Source organism: Magnolia sinica, chromosome 14 (genome assembly GCF_029962835.1).
Source record: "Magnolia sinica isolate HGM2019 chromosome 14, MsV1, whole genome shotgun sequence".
Lineage (NCBI taxonomy): Eukaryota > Viridiplantae > Streptophyta > Magnoliopsida > Magnoliales > Magnoliaceae > Magnolia > Magnolia sinica.
In genome coordinates, this window is record NC_080586.1 from 15,880,013 (window position 1) to 15,901,089 (window position 21,077).

The window sequence follows — 21,077 nt, forward strand, 5'->3', positions numbered from 1 at the left end:
AAGCCCAACCTATGACAAACAAATTATCATCTTTGATGATTGCCCAACCTATGACAAACAAATTATCATCTTTGATGATTGTCCAACCATGAAGCTAGTTAAGCAGGCAATCTAACTTTCATGTCCGACGACGTTCTTGCTACAAACAGGCATTCATTCTGACGACCATCTCGTAAAGAATAAATTGTTGTTAGTTATATTTTTCCTTCTTCTTTTTTATCATACTTTTATAGCATACTATAATTAAAAATTATTTATTTAATTGATTGGCTTTCAGCCTAGTTTTATTCTTTTTCATTATATTCTTTTATTGTTGAACGATGTAAGATATTACGCACATATTTAAAAGTCCTTTCTACAAAGGCTAAAAAACTCATTAGAAGGACGATCTCTCCCCTTTGCAAATCATTTAATCCTGTGCAGTCGGTGGTTGAATAGTTGACCAATCTTCATAGATCTAGTCTTAATATATTTATTTTGACATTCGAGTTAAGTTTTTTTTTTTTTTTTTTACACACGCACACGCACCCCACACACGCACACTGTGGGATTTCACCACTGGTGGGTACGCGAACCCTTGACCCGGTGTTGAAACTCCTGGGAGTCTACCACCCGAGTAAGAGTAAGGACCCACATTCAAGTCAAGTTCGAGGTGAACCGATGTCAACTTTAGCCTACCTATAACACACACACATACACATAATGTGTGCGACCAAATTTGACACCTACATCAGGTTGAATCTTAATCACATTTGTAGAGGAAGCAGATTAAATCTTAACCACATTTGTAGGTGGAATCTTAACCGCATTTGTTAGTGGAATCTTGACCACAAGCTATTAAGCACACATATCTTCAAACCCCCAACATGCCCATTGACTTTATTTAAAATGTCTTTCGATGTCCGTTAAACTTGTGTTGGAAACCAATTGCAAGGACATGTCGCTTGGTATTGGTATTTACACATTGTTGATGTGTTATTGGGAAACCGCGAAAACAACTAGAGATGGATCAAGCAAAGTACTCACAATGGCGCAACCAAGTCCAAACAAGAACAATCGGAATTTTACGTGGAAAAACCCTTTTGAGAAAAAAAAAAAAAAAAACTACGACACAAAGTGATAAGTAATGCACTATGAAAGCAGAAATTACAAAAGAGAGTTACCGATTCAAACAAGCCCTGAATCCACTTTACAAGCCTAAACTATGCCCTTGAAACTCGTAGAAACAATTTAGAAAGCCTTAGATCACTCCCAATATATAAATTATCATAATCAGAATATGAACCAAATCCCACAGTTACGCAACTCTGCGCACACGCTCGATGGGACTTCGATGGCATCAACCACTCATCAAGGATATGTCGATGGCATCGAACTTCGATGACATCAAGTAGCAACACTAAAACATTGTAACAACCAACATGAATTTTTTCATATTTTCTTGATTGTATCAAGTGGTCTGTTGATGGCATCAACAGACCTTATTGCTCACAAATTTAAGACATCAACAACATGCGTAACATGTAAAAATGCCACACGTATGTCAATGTTTCATGTGTAACAGTGTGAGATATGTGCGCCACACTATCTTCATTGCACCTTCCATTTTCAAGTAAAAGTTTTATGAAAAATTGAGTTTTTTCAAACAACATATTTAGAAATGAAGAATTTTTTTTTAAAGAAAATCTTGTCAGAAAACAATCAAGAGAAATAACTTTTCATTTCTCATTGTTTTCTAGAAATGGTGTCCCCGAGAAGCATCATTTTCCTCTGAAACAAAATTTGCAAACTTAAACAACCCCAAAGAGTTGAATACTCGAATTTATTTTCATTCCTTTTCTTGTGATCCACTTTCAAAATAAACAACGACCAAAAACAACATGAAATTGAATATATTTGAAAGCTTATTAAGTTGGTTTTCCACATTGTATGAACCACCTATTGCTAGAGGTGTACACGAACTGAGCTAGCTCGGTTAGCTCGCTTGACTCAGCTTGAAAAAGCTCGATTCGACTCGGTTCGAAGCTGAGCTCAAGCCGAGTTGAGCTGATTTTTTGAGCTCGAAAATGAGTTCGAGCTGGCCCCAGCTCAACTCGACTCGAATCGAACCCAACTCGAATCGAACTCAGATCGAACTAGTTCGCTGACTCAGTTACTTTGATATTGATGTTGCTCACCAAGTGTTTGATGAAATGACCCAACGAAGTGTGGCTGGTGGCAAGGAAGGTATGTATATGAAACCAATACCCCTTTTTTCTTGATTTTTATGTTGCTTAGAAGGTGTTTGTTAAAATACCTGTAAAACCGTTGTTGTTGTCTGTGAAAATGCTGCACAGGCGAACTCTGCTCAATCTTAGCGCTGCACAGGCGAACTCTGCTCAATCTTGACTCGAACTGGCCCAAGCTGCTGACCAAACCGAGCCAAGCCGAGCTGGCCAGTCAGGCTTGAGGACCGAGCTGAGCCTGAGTTCAAGCTGAGGTCAGCTAGTGGCCGAGCCAAGTCGAGCCAGTACACCCCTACCTATCGCTGACTTTTCAATGATGTGTAAATTTGTAATAAAAATGACAATTTTTTTGTCATTTTCAATATTTTGTTGAAATATACGAGTGCAATGAAGATACTAAAGTGATTACGATTATGCATGTGTGCTTGGGAGATTGAAATTCTTAATGAGTCGCTGACGGAAGTAAAATATCGAGGCTTTTGGCTTCCTGTTGCTGAGTCGCATTGTGCTGAAATCTAGCCCGACCAACATGATTCGTTGCCAAATCATGACATCGGTTTATCCGTCAACAGCTTCCACTGCCAATGCACACAAATGACAAACGCTCGTCATTAAATGTACCTTTGTCCCCACTCTCACTTTCGGTTGATTGGTACCGATGTGCAGCGATCTTCAACCAATAAAGTTCTTCCGTGTTGACCATGGTAATCTCCAACGAGTTCAGTTCATCCACATTGACCAGATATTGTAGAAGCTTCCAAATGAGTGATTTAGGCCATCACATGGTGGGGTACATGGGAGCAGATTGGGCACATCTCAGGCAGAAATATGTGAAACACCAAGTTATGTACTGTTTTGTGGGCCATGGTAGGACCAACTAGGAACGTCCCATCAACTGGATTTCACTCTAGATGATTGGTAATCCCTGGCGTTATACCTTCAAGCCCCAAACACAGCAAACATGTGCATTGTGCATGATCTGAAACATTCATATTGTGGTACCCCTAGTAAATATTCCTTGGGCTGAAAATAAGGCCCACCCATCTACATGGGTGCAGCTACAAAAATAAAATAAAATCCTTGGGGATATCTTCGTGATCGGATTCTAGTAGGGATACGCACCAGTGCATTTTCAACACCCAAAAGCACTGTTAACACGAAGCATTTTGTTTAGATGTCTTAATGCAGCGTGCTGGTAAAACAAAATACGATGCAATGGCAGCTTCCCTCCACACAAAAAAATGGGAACAGGATTTATAAACCAGGCCTTAGGCCCCACATCATTCGGATCGTCTTAATTGGAACCCCGTCATTTTGAAGATGCAGGGTCTGGGGATGTAGTTTCAAAGAAAAAAACAAACAAAAGAGAGATGGAATGGAAAGAACTTGACTATCAAGATCATATTCAATGGGCCTTTCTAAATGCATGAACTGAAACATTGACTAGAATGGAGTTGGAGAAAATCTAGAAACATTCAGCCCTTCACTGAAAACAGAAAGGCAATGGCTTACCAGCTTTCTGGTATAGGATGGAAACCGAAACAGGAAGGAGCGACTGCAATTTCTCACTCTTCCTTCATCTGGCTTCGTATTTTTCTCAGATTGGAGGGGTTCCTTCTGTTCTGGCTTTCCAAGGGAAGACGCCCCTGAAATGCTCAGATACTCTCACTCCATTTTCATATTTAAAAATGCACCCTCACCAATCTAAAATAACAGATAAATAACTGAGTCTTGGAGCTGACCTCAACTGAGATTTAACTGCAACCAAGATGTCTGAATCTACTTTTCTGATGTTGGATTTCAGCTCTGTTGGTGTACGTTGGATTCCAATCCTCTATTTCCATTGATGGCCAGAAGATCAGCAAAGTTTGAGTCAAACAAACCACATGATCACAAAAAAGCATTCACGCCATTGCAACTCTGAATAGATTACACTGCTATTGAAATGTACCAACAGTGGCTAAAAACTACCATAACTCTATGAGAAACTCGGAAAGAAATGATGTACTTTATCCTACCAAAACACCCAACCTGGGCACCCACCACCCTCTGCCAATCACACCTTACCTGTTCAATCTTGTGTAGTATACAGGAGCCACCATGTCACAGTTTGCCCATCGTGCACGGTTGGGCTCTATGCTGGCAAAAACTAGTTCTGGTTAGATCTTGATGAGCCGGTTTAGATCAATCGGGAGCTGCATTCGCATGCCAGAACAGCAATGTTCTCCACTGCAAATCCATCCATTAGTTATGGAAGTGCCAAAGGGCCGCCTCTCGGAAAGCCTGGGGAATCTCTCAATGCCACGCCATCTCTACAAGCCCCACAAAGTATGCAGCCATCTGCTACTGTACATTGCATTGCTTGAAATCAATCTGACACATCTCATGGATCATTCAGCTCTCAAATTCAAAATCTCTTTCACCGTTCTCTTCCTGAAATAGGGCATGTCTTCCTAGAAAGAGAAGATACAGATCCAGCTTAATCCAGAATTCCGATTGTACAGTGTATGTTACTATAAGTTGTTTGGCTCATGGGAATCCAGCCACTGGGTAAACAGATTCCATTAGCGAGGGGCTGAATTTGTGTTTGGGTCCGGGAAAAGGGCAGGAAATGAATTCTCATAGGAATCAAATTCCCAAAAATTTGCCCCCTTTTATGATTCCCATCTTTAAGATGGGTTTGAAAATGGATTCTCATCCAACAATCATATGTTAGAAAATGATAAAAAGGCCTCTCCTCTCCATCACTTTTCTTCAAATACAAACTGGATACCTGAGAATAGCTTTCCCAGTACCCAAACACTATAGACAGAATCTTTTTATTGGGAATTTGTTTCCTGAAAGCAGATTCATGATTCCATAGGGAATGATTCTGTGCACATTACAAATACCGAATAATCCATCTACGTCCTCATAACCAGTCTGACCCAACAGTGGCACCAAACGGCTAGGGAACTACCTACTAGAAAATTTTGGGTCATACCATCTCAAGAAACTGGTGGTGCCCAAACATAACCATTGTTCAACCATGATCAGACTGGTGATGAGTGTTTGCGTGAATTGTTTGGTGTATAATATTATATTTTGGAACATTTTCCTATTCTGGAAAGTGGCAATGGTTAAGAAAGTAGCCCAGCCAACAATTAGTTGAGTTCCCATTAGCGACAAGGAAAATACTTGGGCTTTTGTCCAGTGTAGTTTACCAGAACTAAATGATTAGAATGTACAAAAAAAAAAAAAAAACTTACCTGGCAGAAACAAAGTTCTAAACCTCTGCTGTAGAAGTCTGCATACTTAATCATGAACATGCCACAGTCCCACCTATTAAGATTGGAGAAAAATCTTTTCAGGGACATCTCACAGGAAATTGCAAACCAGTGCTACAGGGTAGCCCTGACAGGCACCTTTCACGTGTGCCCACCACTGCAATACTATAAATAAATAAATAAATAAAAGGACATGGAGAAACTCCCAAATTTTAGTTTTACGTTCTTTTTATTTTTCTCAAACGCTTCAATGCATAGCTTTGACTTCTAAAAGACTAACCCCCCACCCAAAAAAAAAAAATGAGAGAGAGAGAGAGAAGAAGAAGAAGAAGAAGAAGAAACCTTATCCTTCTAAACACAAAATTTTGAATAAATAAGTATTTATTCTGCCTGATGTAGAATGAATTGGGGTAAAATAGAGAAACTCTGCCTGGTAGCAACCAGTCACCAGCCCAAGTAAAGGAGTGTTGATGTCAGTTGGACAGCTAGTTGTCGAAGTTTTTCCAACTAACATGAGAACAGATGCCCCGAATCATTGGGATAAGGCTATGATGATGGTGAGGATGACGATGATGGGTGACATAAATTGAGCATCAATCAAGTTATCCCTAAATAAGGATAAATGTCACTGATCTGCTGAAAAGAGGCAAACCAGCTACAAGTAGCTCTGAACTCCCGCCTGCATTTTCTGAATTAATTTACGTGAGCATGACATCCAGACTTGTTCACAAATGCATGCACGGTGTTTTGGATGTGCATCCCAGCAGAAGGGATATAAGTACCACCACATTATGGTCATGGGTAATTCCAGCTATCACAAGAAGATATAAGGAAAAAGGAGAAATGACCACCTACAATGCTTTTTTACAAGCATTTTCAGAAACATAAATTTATGAAGAAAGAAAAGATGAGTTGCCGCATACAACCAGTAGTAAGTGATCAGTCCTCAGAGAATACTGGTGCCCATGAGCAGGAACAAGTATGGAAAAAAGGAGAAATGACCACCTACAATGCTTTTTTACATCAGAAACATAAATTTATGAAGACAGAAAAGATGAGTTGCGGCATAAAACCAGTAGTAGGTGATCAGCCCTCAGAGAATACTGGTGCCCAAGAATACATACCCATTCTGCTGTTCAGGAAGGTCACGGACAAATTCTTGCTTCCATGAACGTAAATCAACATCCCTTTCACTCTTTTCCTTTACTTCATCCAGAAAGTATCTAGCCTGACATTATAAAATATCAGCATTGGGATTATTTCAGCATAACAAGATTATAATCTAGAACCAACATTAACTAAGATGCTTGCAGAGACAGGGAGGAGAATTGGCCTGCCATGACCAGTGTTCAAAATATCAGTATCACAATATGTATCACATCCTTGGGATACATATACGTATCGGTTATCGCACGGGATATATCGTTGACATTGGGTAATTTATCGCAGTTTTTGGGAAACATGGGGAAACATTGGGAAATTTGTTGAATTTTTCAATGAAACTTCAGGGATTGTTAAAAAAGACCTTAATACACACTTTATCATAACATCTCAGAAAAGATGCGCACATAATAGGTTTCCTTTGTATAGGATCTTAAGTTATGCGTTGTCTGACTGAACTAATGCAACTATATTCAAATTGAATGCATAACATTTATGTATGTGATGATCATTTCATCAAATACTCCTAAATACTTATAAATTAGTCTCAATTAACAGCTGGTAGAAGGGAAATTTCAGGAATTTTTTTTTTAATTAATTTTTAATTAAAATGATTTTTATTTTCTGAAAATTGACAAGGACTTGACAAATCAATAGATCAGCCCTCATGCATGCATGATTTCATGTTTGGGGAGCAACATTGCAAGCGATTTTGGAGAAATTGGGGAAATTTTGAATTTTCCCCAATTTTCCCCAAATTGGACCACCTACTCTCAAATTTTGAAATTAGAACGTATGTGATGATCATTTCATCAAATACTCCTAAAATACTTCGAAATTATTCTCAATTGACATGAAGAACCAATGGATATCGAAATCAAAGCTCCAAATTTGTAATCATTTGACACTGATTTAACATAATTTCATTGAAAATGATTACCGGATTGAACATGTGGTATATGTCGGCACTACCTGTGCGTTTCGTATCGCACATGTGGGATACAAGACATATCGTAGAATATATCGGCCAATATCGTCAATATTTAAAACATTGGTCATGACTAAATTTACCAACTACAGAGGACCTTAGCCTCTCCTAATTATAATTTAAATATTTCTTCTAGAATACAGAGCTCCAGATCATCTGGAACCACTTTGAGAAATGGCTCAAGAAGATAGCAGTTTTGCTGCCCGGCCCTTCAACACCTCAGCAAATGGCGGTGCAGTGATTGCAACAAATGAACAATCAAAGACTGGAATGCAAGCACCATGTACCACATCATGTGTAACCAATTGCAGCCATCCATCCTGTCTACTGCAGAAGGAAACCTTGTAAAATCCCGACCAGCCCCCAACAGAAATTTATGCACGAGTATACCACCATAAGAGGAGAACAGCAACAGAAAATAGCCACCAATCGGGGCAAGTCATGCAAGGAGATTGTTAGAAAGAAATCAGAATCCGTACTAAATGAAGGGAAATCAAGTTGGATAAGAAAGTTGGGAAAATCAGTTTATGGAGTACGCTTGCACATGCCTTATGTGGGGCATATGGAAATAGCATAATAGCAGTACTTTTTAAGGAAGCCAATCCATCGTTGCTTGTGATAACGGAATGGATTAAATACCATATTATGAGCTGGGGGCCTCGGGGTCACCAAGCGAAGGAGTTTAAAGGAGTTTTATGTGGGATTTGAGCCGGAATAGGAATCAAGCCATTTCGGATTATAGTAAGCCTGAAGAGATTATGAGGTCTGGAGACAAATTCATCCAGGTGGATGAAGCTGAAATGAATGGATGGCTGTTGAATGGGCAATCCTGATGATAGCAGCCTTGGCATGGTAGTTAGGGATGAGAGAGGATCTATGCATTTAATCCTTTTGAGAGAGCCATAAGAAGAGCTGAATCTGTTTTTAAACTCTTTTGGTGGTCCTCTTTTGGCTGAAGGGAAGTCCAAGAGAGCCCTTTCTTGGATGAGCAGCAGCTGCCAGTACAGTGGAAGCATCGTCCAATCATATCTGAAATTCAAGGTACTTGTAACTGGATCGCTTTTAGTCATGTGCCCAGCAAGGCAATTCCATGGTTGATTCATTAACAAAGGGGCCTCCAGATCAGTCCTGTATTATATCAGAACCTCCTATCTATTACCTCAATGGATAAGAATTTCCTTTTCTCTTTGGAATTAAGTTTTCATTATATCTTTCCAGATAATTAAAAATAATAAAAAAATAAAAATAAAAATCCACCGTCATTTTTTTAAAACAAAAAAGGAAGAAGAAGAATCTCAACCTGAAACCTTTCTAAAGAGTTTAGACCACCGAAATTTCTGTAGCTTCCATTCTTTGACAATCAGCAATAACAAAAAAAAAAGTATCAAGTTCAAATAACAGTGTTTGATAATACACATGCATGGGCCTTTCAAAAAAATAGTACACGTGCATAAACACACATCCATGTGTGTCTGTATATGTAAACAATGTGAATTTCAATGTTATATCTTGTCAAACACAAATCAACAAAATAATGAAGCAATAAGGAGATCCAAGATCAACACAACCATAACTTTTCAATTCATGTATGCATCTCAAACAGCAATTTTAACCAAAAATCCAAGTAGAGTAATTCCTTATATGAAATGTACATTTCCTACAAGCCGAACCCAATTATTTGGGATAATGCTTAGATGATGATGATGATGATGAAGATGATGCTGATGACATATATATTTACTAAACATACCAGTACTTTAAGCACTTGGGCATCTTTGCCTCCAAGCGAATCAAGGTATTGGAATTTTTTGTCCTTTATATTAATAACTGCCAAGCACCAGTGCACCTCTCTGTGTATCGGGACAAATATCTGCACATAATCGGTGAGCCAAAGTTAGAGATGAAATGGAGAATACAAGTCAAAAGAACAAGCGAGAAAAATAGTAGGGGCATAACAACTTTACTTTGTCACATTCAATAAGGCCGTACCCTATCTTCCTTGGGGTAGTCCATCGTCTGACAGATTTGAAGTCATAACCATTCTTCCCACTAACAAGCTACATTGTAAAATCAGGGGGGGAAATGACGTCATAAACATCAACTGACAATTATTAACTGCAATCAAGAATAAATTAACTCAAAGAAAGAACAAGGCAATCATAAAAGAAAATAACAAGACAACCGACAAGGATAAAGGGAAGCAACAGAGCAAAGTTATTCGAAATCTGTGAGTCTATAATCTAAAAAAGAAAAAAGAAAAAAAAGGTAAGGTCTAGGGTGCATGGATCATGAAACTAACAGTCCAATGTATGGGGATGCACGTGATAGAAGTAGCCAACCTTTTTAAAGAAGAAAGTGTTGAAGAAATGGCACTTCAAAAACTTCTTTGGTACCCTTTTTTCCCTCTCCTTCAATAATTCAAGATACAGATTTATGACCTGCAGAAGAAGAAACTGAATGCATATAAGAAAAGCATTTAATATGTACGGAGTTTTGCTAATTGCAAATGCGTGCTGGAGCCCACCCCATCCACAGGTATGCACACATGCCAAAAAGGAACATGTGCCAGATCTGAGCTTTCCATCAGGTGGGCTACACTATTTAGATCTGAGTGAAACAGAGATTTCTTAGGCAGAGGATAAAAGCATTGTTCCCAAGCAGACAGAAAGTTCTGATCTCGCACGTGGATATTGGCATGTGTACCTGCATGGATGGGCAGGGCTCCACAAGCGTATGGGATTAGCATACCTCTGCAATTTGTGCATGCACACACATTATTGACTAAGCTTTTACCAAACATTAAAATGTTTTGTAATGTAGGTTAAGCAAAGAAAATCACCTCATCATTCAACCATTCACCAGGTCTCAAGCACATCAACTTCTCTTTGGTTATCACAATATTAGAATTCGCATGTGTAACTAAGACTCCTCGCCTGCACTATAAGAGACTCAGTCAAACATCACTACCAAAAGCTATTGACACCTATGAGCTAGAGCTCAAACGGAAGACCAAAAACAAGAAGTCTGATGCAATCAATCTAGGGATTAACATTCATGATTGATTACAATCTTCAAACATGTTGGTGTAGGATAGGCTCACAATAATTCCCACTACAAACCCTAAGTATTTACAGGACTTTAAATGCAAATCCACCATAGAACTTCTAACTCCAGCACAAATAAACAGACCATCCACAGGAAATAATCAGTGAAGTCAGCACTTGAAATAATTCCAGAGACTGAAACTGAGTTTCAGCTAATACAGAACTTCAGCAATCAAAATGACTATAATCATACCAGATTAGACAGGAAGCAATGATATGAAAGCGTCTACCTTGAATAAAGGGGTTTAAAAAGAAGGCCCCAAATACCAAATAAAGGTCTCCACATTTCCTCTAGGAAAAGAAAATACAGCAACCATTCTTAAATAAATAAATATATATAAGCTATCACAAGGCTAAATGAACCCTAAAGCTATTTATTGATCTCAGTCATAGGTTGATCAAGTCTCGGCCATTACAAAAAAAAACAGAGTTTCTTACTAAAGCAAATAAAAATATTATGCAAACTGGACTTGTCCTATATTTTACTAAAACCACGTGCACTCAAACCCATATTCAAATAAAAGCCCCTTCATAATAGGAGGCACTGAGATCATCAGTTGATTATGCAAACAAGTGTCACAAACAAGCCCTGACAATAAAGGTGTAAGTGGACCCAATGCAGTACAAGTGGGGCCTAGCTGTCAGCCATTCAGTTGCACAAGTGAATAAGTCCAAATAACCAGCAAAAATTGGGTCTGAAGCAGTGTTTGGAGAGCAAAAGCTGAAGGTTGATGTTATCCAGAAGTCACCCACAACAATGCCTCCCATCGTACCAGGTGGGCTTTCACATGAATATGGGTCTACATGCAGGTGCCAAGTGGTTTGAGTAGAATATAAGTCTAGCTTGTCAAAAATATATTGGCCAAGATTTAATCAGCCTATGGCTGAGATTAAGAGACAGCAATAGGGTTCTTTAGGGGTATGATAGCTTTATTGACAAACGATTGCAGTACCTTTTTTTTCCTGGAGGAAACTTGGAAACCTTTTTTGGTGTTTAAGGTTATTTTTTAATACTTCATTCAAGGTAGGACTTCAATTCTTTGTATCATTGAATACGCACAAGATCCAGCATGATATATGGTTAATTTGATTACTCAAGGTCTTTATTAGCTGCTGGAAATCAGTCTGGACTGCTGGGACTAAGTATAAGTGCTGATTTTGTTGATTTTTGGTAGTTTGTTTATATTGCTGGAATTGAAGTTATTTGCTGTATCTGTGTTTAAATTCCTGCAATATGCAAACATTATGGGAATTGTTGTCGGCATGATCTATACCAAGCATTCGAAGACCATGATTGATTGGAAAAGTTAATCCCTAGAACAGTATATCAAAATATCACCATACCTATTGGGACCAAACAAAGCATCGTAAACGGCAACCTCTTCCTCATCTGTAAGAGCGACAAAAGCATCGCGACCTACAACCTGAAAATATTAAGTAAATTGTTAAAGCACAGTACATAAAACCCAACAAGAAGAGGAAATATATTATCGTGTATAGATAATAATTCATGAATGCATTTCTTTCTCCTCTTTTCTTTCTTTCGTGATGAATGGTTAGAATAGTACAATAGAGAAAATTGTCATGATTAGTAACTGATCAAAATGATATTGGAAAAAATAACCCTTTTGGTGTCATCCTTTTAATTTTGGAAAGCATGACAAGTAATTATTTCATGGTGTCACCAAATAAAGCTAACATAGACGCTCAAAGACATCTGATTCCAATATATATGTTCGTAGGTATATATATTATCAACAACAACAATCCTTCAACAATTTTTATATGTAAAGGATTCTGCCATTTGTTTCCTTTCATTGTTTTGATTGATTCTGCCATTTGTGATGACAAAGGAAAGGCCATCTTAACTCGTGTTTGTAATCAATAGCCAATTTAAATCTTCATTGTTTTGGGAAGAATTTTATTCACCAACTAAAGCAGCAAAACTGGAGAGCAATACAGTGATCATTGTTCCACAAACCAGCAATATTAGAAGACAATGAGGAGCAGAGAGGAGTAGTGAATATCAGGTGGTAAAGCAAGTGTGGCAGTGGTTAGCACCCCTTGATCATGATCCTTGGACTTGGAAACAAAAAGCAAGTCAGATCCAGAAGGAAATCCTACTTCAATTTAGATTTTGCAAGCAAGTAGCTGAAAGGATTTTAATAACCATAAGCTCCTCTCCCAATTTCGTCTTGTTGTCCAGGTCCAAGAAAGATCCCAGAGATGCAGCAACCGAGATGAAAAATTCATCATGCCAAAGTTCCAAAGGAATACCCCATACCTGGACCTAGATATTTTCTTTACCGAACAATGAGAAGTCCTCCCATTTCAATACGTTTGCTACCGGCCCACCTGAATGAAGATGTCCTGCCATTAACAACATCTCCGGATTAAGACCGGGGCAGACCTTCACCCAAAGCTCATTGTAGCCTAGAGGTTTGATGTTGTAATTACCGGGACGATATCCAGTTGTCTCTGCAATCCAGTCTCTCACCTGGGATATGGATGCCCCATCTTTGGAGATAATGACGATCGTGTCTTTAAGGTCTTCTTTGGCCTTATTAAACAAGATTTGATTAATATGAATGGTCCCCTCCTCGGCGGAGATAGAAGATGCGGCTATAGGTACTAGCATGGGGGACAGAGGTGAGATATTATCGATGGGTCCGCTGGGTGGCGTGGGGTTCTGGTTGAGGAGGACATCTCTAAAGGAGATGCCTTCCTTCGATACCGGCTAATGGGAGGTGGATTTAGGTCTGTATACTTTTTTTGGTGGGATGGGATCTTTCCTCTTCTGACCCAATCGATCTAGCCCAAACCTTGCCTGTTGCACGAGCAACGGTTGGCTGGCATATTTCACACCATGGAGCAATTCCACTGCCCTAGCAAGCTCCTCCTCAAATGACATGCGGACCAGAGTAAACCCTCTATAATCACCACTAAACTGATCTCTCGGCATCACAACGTCCATAACCGCACCTGCCCTCCCGAAAACCCTTGATATGTTGATAGGGAGCCATCCTGCCGAGTACCCTCGAACGAACAATGTAGGGAATGAATCCCTTCTCCTATCTTTCATGATATGGGTCGGACAACGACGAGTAACCTTCTTCCATCCTTGGTCATCTAGGATCTCACCTTCTTCCCTTTCCTCATCACATCGCGACAACGAAGCCTTTGCCTTCGAACCTCCTGTTGCCGCAGATGGTCGTGATTCTTTATGAGAGGAGGCTGAAGAGGAATCGCCCCACATACGGGGGCGATCATGTCGTTGCATTCACTATCGCCTTTGTTGTCGCAGTGGCATCTCCGTATTAACTATCGCTTTAATTTTTAGCCCTAGCATGACTAAAAAAACATTTGATAAAACTTTCCCCCGTTGTAACATTTGATAACCTTCCCAAGTTGTCTACCCGCACTTCCTCTATGTTGCAGAAAAGACTCATGCAATTTGCAAACTGAAAATGAGAAATCTAAAAACTAAGCATTTTCACTTAAACCTGTTAATCAGATCCACAGAACCCAATTTCTCAAACATTTTGTTAAGCACCTCAACCACCACCACAAACAAAATTGGGGATACAAGGTTAACCTAGGGAAGACCTGTCAATCCACTAAAGAAACCTTGCGGCAAACCACTGGCCAAAATAGAACGACAGGCCAAAGACACATTTTTTGGATCCACTTACTCTACGTCATGCCACATCCCAAGTGAAAAAGCACAAAATAAAGGAACTTCCAATTGACATGATCACAAGTGATGCGGATACCAGGCCATTCAAAGTATATCAACGAAGGCGTGCGTTACCCGTGTCAATGTGGTTAGATGACAGGTACGGGTCGGGTCTCTAGTAGTTGAAGACTTTACACGCGTTCGTGGCGTGTGTAAGTTGCTTGAAGGAGACATTTGGACCGTTGGATCGCGATGATGGTGTGATCGGACTGTTGGATCATCATGGCCCACCTTCATTGCGCCACCTTCATGGCGCTATCATCAAGGCCCATCGGGCATCTTAAATTTGAATTTAGTTTATGAACATTTTATTTATTTAAGTTTTGAGATAGTTTGCACACAATTTTTGTGCGAATTTCTTTTTTAAAAAAAAAACTTTTTTTAGTAAGGGTATTTTGGTAATTTCATGTAATTACAAATTTATAAGGGTGTTTTACCCTAAACCTAAAGAATATTATGTTATGTTTTAAGAAGAAAAAAAAAGAGTTTTTGCTTCTAACGATTTCGTCTTCGACTTTCAGTGATTGGAAGAGGGCGTGTGGCCCAGGGAAGTGATTTCTCATCCTCTACTTTTCTCTCCTTTTTTCTTTTCTCAAGGTACTCTTTTCTTTAACCATATTTTCTTCTTTTTCTCCTAAAATCTTTAGATCTAGAAGCCAATCCTGTTATCTAAATCATTATATCTTAAAAGATTCACATCCCCACATTTACGTATTTCGACATTCTTAAAAACCCATCACCCAAAGCCTAAATTTAAAGAACCACCAATTTTTTTCCTGAATTTTCCAGATTTTCCAATTCAGAAAATTCTCATTTTCTGGATTAGAAAATCCACCTGGATCGTTAGACAGACCTATTGCAAGACGAAAGTTCTATCTTTTGTCAGATCTAACTAAATTCAGATTTTAAGATTCAATACTTTGTGTTTGTGATGGATGGCCATAATCATTGCTGCATTAACCTTATTTCTTTCTTGTGTTTATGATGTATAAGGCTAATATTTTATTTGTTTTTAAAGATTGCATAAATCTGCACCTTTCAAATACCACATTCATTTAAAGTTGGATTAGGCCGTCCTACATCAACAAGTCTTCCCCACAACCAGCTTACAACTAAAAGATAAGGAGAAAGCATGCACAACATCAAGCCATCAACGAGTTTGGCATTGCCTCAAATTTCTGGTCCAACTCAACTTGCAAATGAATTAATCCAGTGCTCACTCTGAATGATATACAAGTGCAACCCTCTACACTTCTGAAACACTTGGGGTGAGGAAAGAGTTCAAAGCAAGTTACTTACCATTGGCTTCCCCATATCCAGCTTTAAAATGACTCACTTCTTCCTATCCCTGTATCTCGAATCAATGCATTTATGGAATAACAATGCACTGTCCAAAATGTACTTGCCAAAGATGAACGCTCCTTGTGTCTTTGAAATGACATACCCCAACTCTTTCCTCGAATTTGGATGCAAGAATATTCACTAGGATCATATAGGGCCCCAGATTAAACTAGTGGACCTAACATCCCTTAAGCTATCAATCCCTTCCTGCTTTGGGATAAGAATGCTAAAAGATGCTTCCACCTCTTTCAATAAACGTCCTCTATAGAAAAACTAACTCAAACGTAAAAGCCACCAAATCATCTATCTCATGTTTTCTTTCTTGCCTGCTTCCTTTTTTGTGAAATTTCTCCCTCCCATTTTCATTAGGCAATTGCCTAGGTGGTCAATGGGTCGTTGCATAGGCTGTTTCAGATATTTTCACTATCTCGATAAAAAACACTAGAATTGGTAATCTGCCTATTAGAACAAAATGGTAGTCCAAACTCTCTGAACAATTTGAAGAAGCTAAATGAACTACTTGGTCAAGAGAAAAACAAAAATGCTATGTCATCATGGATTGAAGCCATTCAACTGTTAACTGTTAAATTACTTCTTGAAATTTTGGTTTTTATTTGAAGAGAAGCCTTGCAACAAGTCCATATATCAAAGGCAAACCCATCGATTTGAATGCGTGGTAGAATTTATACTTCTGAATTTTGTGTGCCTAAAGTAGCAAACAAAAGGGTGTAACTGAGATTTACGACAACCATTCGTAGGCTTACGAGCGGCATGCAAATTGCAAATGCTAACTATCAGTTTGTGATTCATTTGGGTAGGGGGTCCCATAAAATCAGGATAAAGGTGCCTTAATCCCGGTTTTGGTTGGGACCACACCCTCCATGTCAAATACTCATGTGCAAAAGCGGAGCTTCCCCGTTTAATCACAATTATGCAGACTTTTAAGAGACATAAAAGAACAAAGACCAAAATTTGCCATTAAGTCAAGTAAACCATGCTTTGACGGTAGCTTAATCTAATGCAGAGGGCATGAGACCCGTCAAATTTAGGATTAAGGCACAATCTCAGTTTTTCGGGACCAACTACCCAAATTACCTTTCTATGCATATTCATACGGTAACAGATAGATGGATACAAACAGATAAAAAGAATGCACCTTCATGCAAGCAATGAGCAGCAGCAAACATGCTATCAAAGAGACCTGTTTATAATAAAATCAGGAACTCAATAAAAAGAGCGAGAGAGAGAGAGAGAGAGAGAGAGAGAGAGAGAGAGAAGTAGAAAACCAATTTACCTCTTTTACTTCCTGTGCCTGGCTTGCAATCTTGAATGAAGACATCTTCTTTTCCGTTAACCTGAGCTCAAAATCCAATGAAATCAATTTTGGATCCCGTTTCTTTGAGGACTCGTACAGTTCTTTGTAGGCAGGTGGCCTCCCAACCAGCGTCTCATCCACTTCATGGTTTACCAAATTGGTAATATCTACTGTTTTCCCTTTCTCAGCTATTGGGGTCAAACCTGTCAAATCAGATACCACAGCCGAGGGCGACGGATAGAAAAGAGAATCCGGGACCTTTGGTTCTGGAAAACACACATCGCCACTCGCCGGGTCCGAAACGATCGAATGACCTTCTTGCACTTCAACCAGTCTCTGGTAATTGTCTTTACTCAACCGCTCAGTATCAGCTGCCGGCTCACCCTTTCTCCACCACCATTGACCAAAACGGGCCATCACACGATTCACACCATGAAAAAGCCCCATTACACCACCGATGCCACTCCCCTCCGTCTGGGACTTCTTTGCCGGATTTGCAGGCCGGGAGAACTTTGAACTTCTCTGTGGGGCATGCACGGCTCGGCTCAAAGGCTGAGGTGGCGGCCAGCTGCGGAGCCTAGAGTTCGAACACCCAGGGGCCTCAGATGAACTGGGTCCGTCAGGAACAGATGGCATTGACGGAATTCTGAGCTTTTTTGAGGGCGGAAGGTCAACTTCGAACTCTGGATTGGAAAAATAAGGAGAAGCGAACGCAGGGCTCAAGCTGAAATTGTCAATAAAGCGCTTGCGATTCTCTGTTAGGGCACCCATTTCTCGTCAAGAATACCGAAAAAGCCCTGGAAATCGTTCCCATCTATGGACTAACCATCGATCGAAATCAAAACCATGAGATGAGAAGAAAATGAAATCTTGCAAAGAAAACCCTCAAAAAGCAGTGATTTTTTTAGGGAAGAGCCTGGAATTGGAGTCGTGACTGGAAAAACAAAAAAACGAAAAAAAAACCTATAAAATCATTTCCATGATGAAGATTACAATAATAACCCTAGAAATCAATCGAATTTACCAAAAGAGATCATCAGACCCACCAGAGCGGAAAATTCGTAAAGATTTCGAGAAGAAACCCTAGAAATCAAACTACTCCGAATCTATCAGAACAGAAAGAATAAAAGGGCAAAATACTGTGAGGAAATTAGGGTTTTTGAGAAATGAAATGTTACCGTAATGAAATCGAGAGAGAGGAGAGAGAAATTACCAACGGAGGTATGGAAAAGGAAATCGAATACACGGATTTTCAGAGATGGAGGTAGGGAGGGTGGGTTTTGCGCGAGGAAAGAAGGGGGGCGAATTCCTGTAATAGTTTTACACAATTTAAAAAATGGTAGTGACTCATCATCCTCACACGTGAAACTTGTTTACAGTCATCCAGTCCATCCAAATTGCGGGTCCCATTGTGAATTTCTTATATATCTAAAATCACATTGATTAATAAATTTTAACCATCTAAATAATGGTAATTAAGTGGACGGTTAGAAGTAAAATGGTGAGTGCTCCAAAGTAGATCGGAGAAATCAGAAAGTTAGTGTAATCCTATCCGTCCAATTTTTCGGTTCTGGTCCATCCAAGGTTACATCAGCGATTTGAACTGTCTGGATCACCATAAAAAATAAAAATATAAAAAAAAATCACTGTTTACGGTGGAGGAGGCTCATTATTTTTTTAAGTTGTGCAAAACTTACATGCGATTATTCGAGTCTAGGTCTGCCGAGAGTTTACTCGCGGAGGGCGTTACTGAGGGGATGATACGCGACACGCTTGCCGACAAAGCACACGAGCGAGTTCCGAGCCGCTACTTAAGTGGGCCACATAGAGTAAAAGGGAAAAGTTTGTTGCTCTGGTAGAGTGTGATGGATGATACGCGGGCACTTAAAAATTACTTTAAAATTGCACACATGGAAACTGTCCATTTCATGGGTTTAGATGTGACATGTGAAAAAAATTACAGTTTATTGTTTTTACTGTGTCACGGTCAGATTAGCGGGCATTAATTATACGGGTTAAAAGTAAAAGTCATCTCATTTCAACAAATAACCGTCCACTGACCAGAATCTGATTTTGGACTACGCGAATTGCCTGGGCGGAAGGTATGTGGGGGCCACAGAGATGGCCGTGACAAATCCACTCCGTCCATCAGTTTCTCAAAGACGACAATAAAGAGAAATCCAAAAATTGGGCAGATCCAAAATTCAGGTGGGCCATACCACACGAAACAGCAAGGATTGAACGCCAAACATTGGAAACATTTCGGGGCCACAGAAGTTTGTATCATGATGATATTTGTGCTTACAGTTTATCTGAGTGGTAAGAATCCTGTGAACGGTTTGGATGGCATACAAGCATCTTGGTCGGCTTTAAGAAGGTAATAAGTTTTCATTCATTTTGATGTGGCCCGCTCGAGTTTTGAATTTGCCTGATTTTTGGACTGTCCTACTGTGATAACGTCGAACTGATGTGCAGAGTAGGTTTACAAGCATATCTGTAGGCCCCACGTAGCTTTTCCACCACAGTAACTTCCCTGGGGCACAGGCAATTCACATCCGATTTCGGTACTGCCACCGAACGATTCACGATATTTTTTACTTTCTTTTAATATGATTCACAATTTTCTTTTTAGTTTCCTTTAATATGAATTAGTGAAACCTGCTGGTATAACTTTTGAGTCACCTTACATTAAGCTTCATACCGCATCCTAATATTTTAAAAGTGTTGATTGTACTTAATAGAAACGAAAAATATTCGATCGTAAATGTGGAATAAAGGAAACCACACCTAAATGTAAATCTAAGATACCTGCAGTGATTGACCTGCGATGGGTAGAGGCAAACAAGAGTTGCTATCTTTGAAATAGTTTGTTGAATTGATGCATAAGGTGGCTACCGTGGCTGTCTTGAAGGATACAACTTCTCGACAAATGATTGTTCCCCAGCGTGCACCATCTCTAAGAAATCCAACACTAGACTACACTCCACCTTCTCTTTTACTCAAGAAAAATAAAAACTTGACTGCAGGAAGAAGAGAAATGAAAAGGCATGAGAGGAGAAAATAGTTTTTCATTTAAAAAAAAAAATCTAGCCAACCCTAACCTTAATCTCCCTTATTTAAAGACCCAATTACGACATTTCAATTAATGGACCCATTAGAGAAAAATGATCACAATGTATAGATATGACTAATAATGGAGGTACGTTTCGCATAGTGAAAACGACCTTATCAAGTAAGCCACGGCCAACGATGCAACGCCCTGGATTTTTATAAATTTTATAAAAATCTGTGAAAATTTTCGATATAAGTATCCCACATTGTCACTTATTGGGCCTTAACGCTCGAAGTGAGCCTATACATGGGTGGTACCGGAAAAGAACTGCACAAATTCAATAAATCAACCATAGAAAGCTAATGAACCCGCCTGATCACTTAAGTATCGAGTTTAGTCTCGTGATTTGTTCACATACGGCCCAAATTTAGTCGACCTATCACTGACTAATCAAGACGACCACAACTAAATTAAAGATCTACCCAAAGACGAGACAACTAGAGGTCGAATCGTAATTAACAAACCAAAGTGACTTGATTATCTATTTAGCCTACGAACTAATGATTTAAAGTGATTATGACTAAATCACCATTTTCACTAATTGCGAATAGGCCACATCATAAACATAGTTAATTCAAACTTTAATCATTGCACATGAGAAATCTTGCTGCCTAATTCATTTCGGAAATGCCTTGATTATCTAAACGAGCTCTAGACCGCTCGTTAGTAGGCTATTAGTTCCGAAACTATAGAATAATGTCTGTCTCACTGTGCTTGACGCCCATCGCAGGTGACTAACCAATAAAGTGCCTATAACTGCTCAACTTGAGTCAGAAGTTAAGTGTCTGCAACGCGCGAATCATCTAGGCCGAAATCTAAAACTTAAGTG

At 39.3% G+C, this 21,077-nt stretch overlaps 1 protein-coding gene across 8 annotated transcripts; it reads right to left on the reverse strand.

Moving 5' to 3' along the window:
* Nucleotides 1-4,032: 4,032 nt before the first annotated feature.
* On the reverse strand, nt 4,033-18,457 carry LOC131224648 (putative ubiquitin-like-specific protease 1B). 8 transcript variants are annotated; one of them, XM_058219922.1, is made up of 11 exons: nt 18,350-18,457; nt 17,116-17,957; nt 12,089-12,168; nt 10,480-10,573; nt 9,980-10,078; nt 9,605-9,697; nt 9,391-9,510; nt 8,941-8,991; nt 6,616-6,719; nt 5,474-5,546; nt 4,033-4,678 (listed from the first exon to the last, which is right to left on the reverse strand). In XM_058219922.1, the coding sequence occupies exons 2-11, from the start codon at nt 17,905-17,907 to the stop codon at nt 4,616-4,618; spliced, it is 1,569 nt and encodes a 522-aa protein (XP_058075905.1). In that variant the 5' UTR covers nt 17,908-17,957; nt 18,350-18,457; the 3' UTR covers nt 4,033-4,615. The 8 variants fall into 8 exon arrangements, with proteins under 8 accessions (XP_058075905.1, XP_058075903.1, XP_058075904.1 ...); XM_058219920.1 differs by having other exon boundaries at nt 17,116-18,070; nt 18,350-18,452; XM_058219921.1 differs by having other exon boundaries at nt 18,315-18,420.
* Between the last annotated feature and the right edge of the window lie 2,620 nt (nt 18,458-21,077).

Coding starts and splice junctions, on each gene's coding strand:
- LOC131224648 (XM_058219922.1), bottom strand. CDS start 17,907: ATGGGTGCCCTAACAGAGAATCGCAAGCGCTTTATTGACAATTTCAGC. Junction 10,079..10,479: donor GTGAATGGTTGAATGATGAG/GTGATTTTCTTT, acceptor CTTCTTCTGCAG/GTCATAAATCTGTATCTTGA. Junction 9,511..9,604: donor GCCTTATTGAATGTGACAAA/GTAAAGTTGTTA, acceptor GATTATGTGCAG/ATATTTGTCCCGATACACAG.